Source organism: Herpailurus yagouaroundi, unplaced genomic scaffold (genome assembly GCF_014898765.1).
Source record: "Herpailurus yagouaroundi ecotype Mexico unplaced genomic scaffold, PumYag 77, whole genome shotgun sequence".
NCBI classification, from domain to species: Eukaryota; Metazoa; Chordata; class Mammalia; order Carnivora; family Felidae; genus Herpailurus; species Herpailurus yagouaroundi.
Window position 1 is genome coordinate 94,668,456 of NW_024412388.1, and position 10,708 is coordinate 94,679,163.

Here is a 10,708-nt window from a genome sequence, read left to right on the forward strand (position 1 = left end):
GAGATCACTCCCCACGGTCTGGTGCACATAACATACGTGGCCCGTACTTAGTGTATGAAGTGGAAGACTAGGTGTGTGCGTGGACAACAAGCCCTGGGCCCCGCGGGTCTGAGCCTTCCCCTAGTTCTCAGTGCTCGCTAACGGTCCCTTGTCTGAGGGGTCATCTGGCTGAGGGTTTTGAGGAGTTTACACTGAAGTCCAGAGTGCATTTAGCATGTTTAAGTGAACATCACAGTACCATGGCTACAGGCTGACACAAACTACCTTTGTCACACAGCCCAGGGTGTAGATGGAGGGGATGCCCTGTGTGGATCACTGTTGAGGTGCCCCCATATGAGCTGATGGGCCACCAGGCACACCACGGGCAGCATCCGGGGCTCACAGAGATGGTGCTGACGGAGGAGGAATCTCACTCTTGGCAGTGGAGCACTGGCTGGGGTCTTGGTGTTTCTGCAGCCCTGGCAGAGCTCAGAGACACTGTGGGACAGAAGCCCCTTCACTGATCTCAGCTTAGGTGGGCAGAGCGTGTGTGTGTGTGTGTGTGTGTGTGTGTGTGTGTGAATGAGAGAGTGTGAGCTCTCACTCCTTTGAGACTCCCATGTGTGCTGCAGGGATTTAGCGTGTGTTATGTTTGACTCAGAGAAGTCTGGGCCCCTGTAAAGAGCAGTTCTGTGAAGGTGACTGGCCCCTGCCTGTTGTCCCGTTTCGCTCCTGCCATCCCGCCTGCCACCGCACTCCAGCTATGCTGAGTCCCACACTCCTCCCTGCGGACGGACGTGTGCTGGGCCCTCAGCCAGGACGCCCTTCTTGCCTTCTTCTCGGCTGGGGGGGGGCGGGGGGTGGGCAGCTCCTCCCCCTCCTCTGGCCCCATTCAAAGTCCCTCCCTGGCAAAGCCTCTCAGTCTGGGCTGGTTGGGGTCCAGAGTTCCTTCCCTCTGTGGTAAAGTCTATGCACAGTGCCAAAATGGTGGGTTGATGTGCATGGATCCCATGGAGGGGCCTGTCCGACTATCCTCTCTTCCTGCCTCAGGGTGGGCACTGACGTGTGCGCCTGCGGATGCGGCTGGCGGGGGGGGGGGGGGGGGGGGGGGTGGTTCACTGGCAGTCTGCGGGGAGGGAGGACGGGCTCTGGCCCCTGTTCCCTCCGCTTGTGGGGCTGGCTGCTGGAGCCAGCCTGGGAGGTCACAGTGACATCTAGTGGTCACAGCAGGCCGCAGCCCCACGGGGTTTTCCAGGTGTGGGTCTGAGTCCCATGAGGGACAGGGCTAGGCTTCTGAGCTGCTCCCAGCCAGCGTCTGACTTCTCTCTAGGGCCCCAGGACAGTAGCGCAGGGCAGGACCGGGGTTGTCTGGTGCAAGGACCAGGGCCTGGAGAGAGTCTGGGCCACCTACAAGTCAGCGAGGGCAGGGCCAGGATGGTTCCTGCGGCCCAGGGCCATCTGCCACCCTCCTTCCACTTTGGCTCCCTTGGCCCTGCCCGGCCGGGACCGCACGCCTCAGCCTCAGCTCCCTAAGACCTGGCAGGGGGACCTTGGGGCACCCCTTGGAGCAGCCACAGACCCACTTTTGTGCAGCTGCTGAGACCAGTGGCAGCCAATGGATGAGGGACGGGCAATGGACCTCATTTACCTACCAAGCACCTACTATGTGCCAGGCACCACAGAGGGCAACCGGGGGGGTGGGGCCGCCTAAAGAGCTGCCCGTCTGTTCCGGGCTGGGCCTGCCTGAGCACAGAGGAGCCTGAGAGACCCGTCCTCGAAGGGGCAGGGGTCCCTGGTGACAGCTACAGGAGGTGGCACCGGCTGAGTGGGGTCTCGGGCAGCACGGAGGTGGGCCTGGGGGCAGCCAAGTGTCCACCCTCATCCTGCCTGTTAGCACTGTCACCACCAGGGTGTCCAAGAGTGTCCTGCACTGTGTGGCCCTCGCTGGTGCCCAGGAGATGCTGGTGAAAGATGGGGTTGGTGTAGGGGTGCAGGCTGCAGGGGCCCTAGTCCTGACTCCTGGCTCTCAGCCCCTCTGTCAGTGAACAGCTGCCCAAGCTCCATTCTCTCTGCCACGGTTTGTTGTGGACCATTTGCAGGCTGTAAGGGGAGAGTAGAGGGACTCTGCTCTCAGAAGGAGGCTACAGAAATCCTACTGTGCTTTTTTTGCATTAACAGTTCCTTCCTGCTCCTCCTTCTCCACTCTTTGCTTTCCTAGTACAGGCGTCTCTGTGCTGCTCCTGGGCCCTGTATGTCCTCTCCTGTCCCTTCCTTGCTTCTCTCTGTACTCCCCCTTTCTGCCCCTCTTGTGCTCAGCCCTCCTGCTCCCCACCCCCTCCCCTCCTCTTTCTGTCCCTCCGTCTTTTGCTGGCTTTGTCTCCGTGACTGTTTCTTCCCCCAAGCTTCTCTGTGTTCTCTCTTCCATGCCTCTTGGTCTCTCCCCCGCCTCCCTGGAAGGCCAGCCTGATGTTGTTCAAGTGCAATAGCTTGATGACGTGCCCAGGGAAGGAGGGGGGCAGAGATCATCACCTATCTTTTTGATGAGCCTCTTGTGCAGCCCCAGGGAGTGGTTGTGCTCTCCCCAGAGCCCAGAGCACCACCGCTCCCCCCCAGCTTCCCCCCCCCCCCCACCCCGCCACCAGCTGTCATCGAGCACCTTGGGCCTTCTTCCCCCTTGACTGGCCAGGTCTGCAGATCCTGGATGGTCCGGCTACCTGTGCAGGCAATGAGAGCTGACTCCGGCCCCCTGGGGAGTCATGCTTTGGGCATGCTTCTGGGTGTCACGGGGTCTTCCCTGACAGCTGGGGATGACAGAGCCCACATTTACAAGTTTATATAAATACGTACTGAATGCCATCAGGGACCAGACACTGTGCATGGCCTGCCTCTCCTGGCCGTCACAGCCACCCGGTGCGGGGGGCTGAGCAGTGACCACACCCCCATGAGAATCCAGAAGGCCTCAATAGCAGGCTTGCTTAAGGCAGGCCCCAGGATGGCAGATGGACACATGGCTTTTATGGAGTTCACGGCCTACTCGTACCAACATCCAGTCAGTCTGTTCAGGAGTATGGCCGGGGCCTCCAGGCACCTTGGCATTCACAGATGTGTCCCCAGAGCCCTCCCCCAACGCAGACATGGTGCTTGTTTCCCAGTGACACAGTTGTGTCTGTTGTTGTTTGCGAGAGGCTCTGAGCCTACCCTACTGCCCCGGTTCTCCCTTGCACGCGCTCATTCCTTTCCCCCAAGTCACAAACCCAGCCATTGCCGCTAACCTTCCCCCCAATTATGGCAATCATTTCTGATTGCATGTTCTGATTAGACAATTGCATTTGCTCATGCTAATTGCATAATTACGACAAGCAATTACATGGGAAAAATTATGAAATTTCCAGGTTCCAACTATGACTTGAGGGCCCAGCAAGGTGCCCCCTATTGTCCCCCTTGGGGAAGGCAATGGGAACTCCAGGCACTGCTCCAGGGGGCAGGTGGTGATCTTCTCTCTCAGTTTCCTGGAACAGCGCTAATTCTGCCGCTTCTCTCCTCATGGCCCTTTAGGACCATGGGACTCTCTAGACCAGGGAGCCTGATTTGAAAAGCATAAATCAGCAGCTGTGGCCCTCACCTGTCACAGGGGCACCAAGTAGCCTTGGAGAGATGGAGCCTGAGATGGGGCTCTCACATGCTTCTAGAAGCCAGGCCCTTCCCCAGTATTGCCAGTGTCCTGGGCAACACCCCCTGGGTAGATGGTCTGAGGCAGAGAGGCGAGGCAGGCGGCTTGTGTCCCATCCTCCGTGCTCAGAACTCTGACTCCCGCCACTTTCCTTGGAAGTCCCACAGCCAGTGAGAGAGATTGCAAGCCACCCTCTTCCCCATCTCACCTTCTTTTGTGTCCTGCAGAACACATCTCAAACTTTGGCCCCCTCCAGGAAGCCTTCTCGGATTAACTCTGCTCTGGGCATCTCACATGGTATGTCCTCAATCCTGCCCATCCCATGCGTTGTCTACCACAGGATCCTCCCCTCCAGAGGCTGGGAGCTCCCAGTTGGCCAGGGAGAAGCCTCATCCCTGCGTTACTCCCTCTGCACAGATGCCCTGACATCATGGAATCCACGGGGAGGGGAGGGGGGGGCAGGGCACACACTCTATGCACATTTGCAAATTCTGTCTTATTTCAGATGCACCAAGGGAGTTGACTATTTAAAGAATACTATAGCAGATCCTTTGGTAAAGATTAGAATCACTTGCTGATTTAATTTTCGTGTGAATTTGGATTTTCATGTCTCTAGGGGAAGAGGGAGGGGCAAAGGAGAGGCTGCAGGCAGGTTTATATCTTTCCACAGCCTGTCATACTGGATCCTGCGTAGCTCAGCATGTTTAAATTTTATCTTCATTCAGAAGACGTGATTTGAAACCTTCTCTGTACCCGGCTCTGCGCCGGTGGCAGGGGATACAAAGACTGGTGCAACTCCCTCCCTCCTGATAGTGAGGGAGACACAGACGCGTGCCAGGGGCATCCACACAGGTGTGCTCAAGGGGGGGGTGACAGATGCAGGGACATGGGACTGCCTGCACCCAGGACTGGGACAGCAGGGAAGGCTTCATGGAGGAGGTGGTTTTCAACTAGCATTACAGACTTCACAGGGGACAAGCAAGTAGAGGACATGGCAGGTGGTTGGCTGCAGCGGAGGGTGCAGTGGGGGGAAACAATGAGGTTTGGGCGGCAAGCAGGGCAGAGCCATGGTGCCCACGGATGTGGGGCTGAGGAGGCTAATTTTGATTCCAAAGGCTAAAAGGATTAAACTGGATGGTGTTACGCAGAGCAGGGACTTGGCTCACTTCTATTTAGGAAGAGCCCTTTGGCTGCTGCACGAATGGACCCAAGGGGGTGGGACTGGACAGAGGATATGAACTATGAATTCTGAGCCACAGAAAATGGAGGAAGGGGAGAACCTGAATTGGCTTGGGGTCAGTGCAGATGTGGACGAGACAAGACATGGGTTTTGGAGACCTTTCCGAAGGAGAAGGGAAATAACAGGAGGGCTCATTTCAGGGAGAAGAGGGGGAGGGAGGCACAGAAGCAGCAGGGAGCCTGTGGCAGCACTCTGGTTGGTGGGAAAGGGCAAGATGTCAGGGATTTCTTGCCTGGTGGGCTTGGTTTCCCTATGGACTAGAATTTGGGTCACTGCCGAGAGTGAGAACGTGGCCTGAAGCTGCCAGGACCTGAAGCGACCCTGGGCAGGGTATCAGGGCTAGGTGCTGTGGAAGGGAAAGGTCTGGAAAGTCCAAGGTGTTGGCAGCTTGGAGGAGATTTTTTTTTTTTTAATGTTTGTTTTTGAGGGAGAGAGCACAAGCGCGAGAGGGCAGAGAGAGAGGAAGACAGAGACTCCAGAGCAGATTTCAGGCTGTCAATACAAGGCACAACGGTGGGGCTCGAACCCACGAGCCGTGAATCATGATCTGAGCCTGTGGGAAGTTCTACTGACTGAGCTATCCAGCCGCCCCTGGAGAAGGTGGTTTTTAACCAGTGTTCAAGTGTAGCCCAGGCTGAATGGAAGGAAAGGAGAGGAGGAGGAAGAGGAAGAGGAGAGCTTGCAGAGAAGAGTGGAGCATGGAGAGTGAGGGAGCCGGGAGGGGCTCCCTGGCAAAAACCACCCCACCAGAGATGCACCCGTTTCCCGCTGCACCTGTTTCCAAAATTCGGTTACGATGATACCTTCCTCCTGGGCTTAAATGTGCCAGCGTATATAAAGGGCTTGACCCAGGAGACCTTAGACAAGCGGACAGAAAACTGCCAGCACAGAAGTAGCTGACATGGCAGAGGCCCCATGCGTGTTCCGTATTCACCTCGGAGCCCTGGGTGTCTGCCGAGTGCCCGGAACACCAAAGGCCCCGAGCAGATGTTCCTGGAGGCAACAGGCACTGACGGCGAAGACCCAAGCTATGCTGCCTGTGTGTGATCAAGCTGGGCTCCGTGGTCCCCTCTGGCAAATGGTGCCTCCGAGGTTGTGAGGATTCGATGCGGCGAGGCCCCCTGATGCAGACACGGGTGGTGAACCGTTCTGTCCTCTCCACGCTCACCTTCCTGAACGCCTGAGGCCTCCCCCTGCTGGCGCCTGCAGATCTCTGCCCAAGGGTTTTCCTCTGGTCACAGGAGCAATGGCACTCGTGCAGGGCACGCAGCCAAGGGGTTAGCACCGCCACCAACCAAAGGCAGGGGCCCAAGCACACACATTCGGGTGGTACCACTCAGGTGGACTCTACGCAGCCTTCCGGAGCACCCAGCAGGATTGAAGCCTCCCGGTTACTCACGAGGGCAACCTGCTTCTTCCTTCAGCTCTGTCTTCCCTCCCTTCCTAGTCTCACCTCCTCACCTCCCTGCTGGCGCTTCCCGGGGCCTCCTCCCAGCTAAATTCACGCCCTCGAATCCCTGTCTCAGGGTCTTCTTCTGGGAAACCCAAGCCAAGGGAGCGTGTAAAGTGCTCGACAGGAAGAAGGCACTTGGTAAATGTTAGCCGGCTCGCTAGACTGAAAGCTTCGTGAGGGCAGGATGTATCCATCGCGACAGCATCTCCCCCATCCAGGGACAGGTCCTGGCGAAGAAGGCACCCCATCCATATGTGTCGAATGAATCCACGAGGACGTGTTTCCTTTTGCCCTCTCTGCTTTGGGACCCTCCTGTTCCCTCTCCCGCTCTCCTTTCTCCGGGTCACGTCTTTTCTTTCCTGGCCCTCCTTTTCTCCTCTTCTCTCCTCCTTTCTCTCTTCATGGAGAAACGAAGGGAGACATGTCCCTCTAATTTTGCCAAAGTCCCACTCTCAGAATGAGCCCTCCTGTAGCATTGTGACATCACTGTGCATTAGCCAATGGCTGTCCATTTGGGCTGCCCCCCCCCCCAGCCTCCGAGGGCCACCACCCCCCATTGATAGGAGAAGTCACCTGCTCCGGCACTGGCCCTTAACCCTCAGGGCAGCTGCAGAGTGGAGCATGGATCCCTCCTGATTCCGTTCTTGGCCCGATGTTCCTCACAGTCAAGCTGCTTCTGGGCCAGCGATGCAGCCTAAAGGTGTCAGGGCAAGAGAGTGTGGCCATGCTGAAGAAGCTGGTGTCGGAGCGACTGCAGGTGCCCGAGGAGCAGCAGCACCTGCTCTTCTGAGGCCAGCTTCTGGCCGATGACAAGCGTCTCTCCGACTGCCGCATCGGGCCCAACGCCTCCATCAATGTCATCATGCGGCCCTTGGCAAAGTCCGCTCCCGGGGAGGCCCACCAGCCCCAGCCCCTGTGGCACCATCTGGGCCTGGTCTTAGCCAAACACTTTGAGCCCCAGGACACCAAGGCGGTGCTGCGGCTGCTGAAGCGGGAGCACCAGGAGCGCCTGCAGAGGATAAGCCTGGGTGACCTGGAGCGGCTGGCGCAGTGCCTCCTGCTAGAGGAGCCGGTAGTGGCGCCCCCGGGGGAGAAGGAGCCTGAGGCCGAGACCTCGGCGCCCCAAGACAAGGAGGAGGAGGAGGAAGCAGAGGAAGAGGAGGCGAGGAAGGCTGATCAGTAAACTGGCCCATCCTACTCATTTGCATGTTCAAATCCACCTGGTCTCATCCTTCTGTGTTCCCTGGTGACTCCCCACTAGTTCCTGCTGAGGGAGATGCGTCCACACCCCTTTCTGAAACTTCAGAGCAGCTGGACCCCTCTTTCCTCTCTTGGGTCTGTGGTACCCGCTCTGAGACACAGTATGATTCCGCCCCCATTACCATCCCTGACAGGGTTCTGATCACCCCATGGGTGGCCCTAAAGGGGTGGTCAAAGGCCACCTCCCCCTCCTGGGCTGGACACCCCCTAGGCAACCTGCCAGGCTGCAGAAAACCTCCTGCCCAGAGTCTCCATGGCTTCTCCTTTGGGGCAGAAAGACAGATAACGTGAGTTCATTTTTGTGTGTCCCCAGGCCATGGCACCTGCCCTCAGGGTGTCTGACAGCCAAGAGATGAGGAATGTCACCCCCTGTCCTCTGAGTGAGGCGATCCTGCTGTCGCTTGTGCTTCCACAGCTCAAGGGGCAGGGCTAGCAGAGGCAGGGAGGCGGGGGGAACACCTACTGGGTGTCAGGCCTGGATGCTTCGGGAGATACACAGACCAAGAACAGCAGGAAACTGAGGCTTGGGCAGAAAAGGTGGTTTGCACAGTCACTCACTGTGGTCAGCGTGACAGACCCCTGCCTCACCCCCTGCCCCAAGTCTCACCCAACAGTGGGTGTCCCTGAGTCCCCCTTATCTGCCCAGCACTCCCCGGGAGCAAGAATGGTACCAGTCGACATCCTTGCCCCCACAGAGCATGCAGCCTGGACAGAGAGGGCAGAAATGTGACAAATAAAGCTGCGACATGACCATAGAGTATAGCCCGTGTGACTGAATATCCAGGTGAAGCCGCCACCTCGCAGGGCCCTGGGCTCAGCTTGGAGGGGCCAGTCTCACAGGCTACAGGAAAGCCAGGCTTCCTCCTCCCTTCTGGTGTGAGTGGGTGGTGCTTGCCAAGGGCTGAGGAGCCCCCACCCTGGGTGTGAAGGGCCACGGAGCTCCCCGAGAGCCTGTCCGCCCAAGTCCCTAAGGTGCTGTTCCTGTGGATCTGTCCTGTGATGGAGGTGGAGGGAAGGCGATGAAGGACAGTGTCCTGAAAGGAACACGCAGGGCCACTTCCCTGGAAACCTTCTGTCCTTGGCCTAGGGCCCCTGCGACCGATTCCAGTCCTAGCTCCGCCGTGGTCTCACTGTGTGACTTTGGTTAACTTACGTTCCCTATCTCATGCAAGGTTTTGCACCTGTTAGATGGGGGTTGTTATATAGCTGAGCCTTGAACAACACGGGTCTGAACTGTGCAGATCCACTTCTAGGTGGGTATTTTTGGATAAATACAGTGCAGTACTGTAACTGTATTTTCCTTATGATTTTCTTTTTCCAATTTTACCCATTTTTAAGTATTTTTTAAATTTTTATTTTATTTTGAGAGGGGGGAGGGGCAGAGAGAGGGAGACAGAGGATCCAAAGCAGGCTCTGTGCCGACAGCAGTGAGCCCAACGTGAGGCTTGAACTCATGAACCGTGAGATCATGACATGAGCTGAAGTCGGACGCTCAACGGACTGAGCCACCCAGGTGCACCCCCCCCTTATGATTTCCTTAATAACATTTTCTTTCCTCTTACTTTATTGTAAGAACATGATATATCATATGTATAACATACAAAATATGTATTAATGGATTGTTTATGTATCGGTAAAGCTTCCAGTCAACAGTAGCCTATTAGTAGATAAGTTTGGGGCAAGTTAAAAGTTATACGTGGACTTTTGACTGGGTGGGGTGGGGAGGGGGTGGGTGCCCCCAAACCCTGTGTTGTTTAAAGGTCAATTGCCTTATGATGCCAGATGCTGTCTCAGCCTCTTCTGTGAGGGCAGGAGAGAGAGAATTTCCCATCTCCAGTGAGGGTGGGAGGGTGTGTGTGATTCGATCAGGGTTTTCACGTTGTATTGCCCTTTCCATCAGCCTGTTATTACCGGTCAGGCAATACTAATAGTGTCTACTTACCCCACAGATGTTTGTGAGGGTTGGTTATGAAGACAGTGCAATCCAGAGTGACGTCTTCTGGCAGAGGGGGCCGTGGCATGGCCCGGAGAGACTCCGGAAAGCAGGTCTGTGGCTCTGTGAGCCTGCTTAGTGGCAGAGCGACCCTCGTTCAGCCAATGCCCATCTCGTCCAGCAGGGCCCCGGCCTCTGCCCCCACCAGCCAAGAGGACAGGGAAGTGGGGCCTCGGAGGGAGCGAGCCCCATCAGGTGTGACCTCTCCCCGGGTCCCTGAGGACTCGGCCTGCGGTGGCTGCCGCCAGCACCCACGGGCCTGAGACCGTTGGGGGGGGGGGGCACCAGCCTGCTCCTTGCTTCCTCTCGGCTCCTGCTCCTGGCACGTCCTCTGTCCTCCACGGAAAGGCCTTCCGAAGGTTCTGTGAGCGTGTTTGTGCTGGGGCTGTGCCATTTGCCAAGGGGGACGAGCCTATTATCTTTACATTAGGGGAACTAATAGCCCATTTCCCAAGAAATCTGTGAGCGATCAAAATAAGTGAGCCGTTTTATTCCTCTTGCGGAGAGAAGCTGGCATGAAGGACGGGGAAGCCTTTGTTTTCTCTCTAGTTAGTGGGAGTGTCAAGGCCAACGGAGAGCAGCCACCTCCGATGCTTCTGTCCCTAGCGCTGCAGGGGAGGGCGACTCCAGTCCCCAAGGAGCGGAAGGAAAGGTGTTCAGCTCTTCCACACCACGGATGCCTCCTGCTGCGGACACCGCCCTTCCCAAGGACCCCCTGCCCCTGCCCACAGGAGCTGAGCATAGCAGAGTGCCATATCACTTGGCACTCCGTGAGAATGTGCTTCCCCTGCTAACCTGTCCCTGGGATGTTTTATTCAATGCCAAGTTCCTCAATGTGCGCTGACAGGCTTTGTCCCCTAGGGAGGATTTACAGGTAGCAGGGGGCAGCAGGTAGTGCATTGGGTGGGGGTGCGGGGGCGGGCAGAAACTCCAGAAATAGGTGAGAACCCTATTCTGCATGGAGAACCCTAGCGCCTGGGCTGCCTGCCACGGAGATCCTTCCCTGTGGCCAGTTTCGCCTGATTTCAAATTTAAACCTGTACCAGTGAACCCGCTGAAGGCTCCCTGTTCCCTTCTCGGCTTTCACCAGCGGAGGGATGTTGGGAATGGGGA

General features: G+C 57.1%; 1 protein-coding gene across 1 annotated transcript; it reads left to right on the plus strand.

Annotated features, from left to right (window-relative positions):
• The first annotated feature begins 5,921 nt into the window (after window positions 1-5,921).
• On the plus strand, window positions 5,922-8,357 carry UBL4B (ubiquitin like 4B). Its single transcript, XM_040471262.1, is given in 1 exon segment — window positions 5,922-8,357. A coding segment is annotated over 1 exon segment (531 nt). The 5' UTR covers window positions 5,922-6,994; the 3' UTR covers window positions 7,526-8,357.
• The last annotated feature ends 2,351 nt before the right edge of the window (window positions 8,358-10,708 follow it).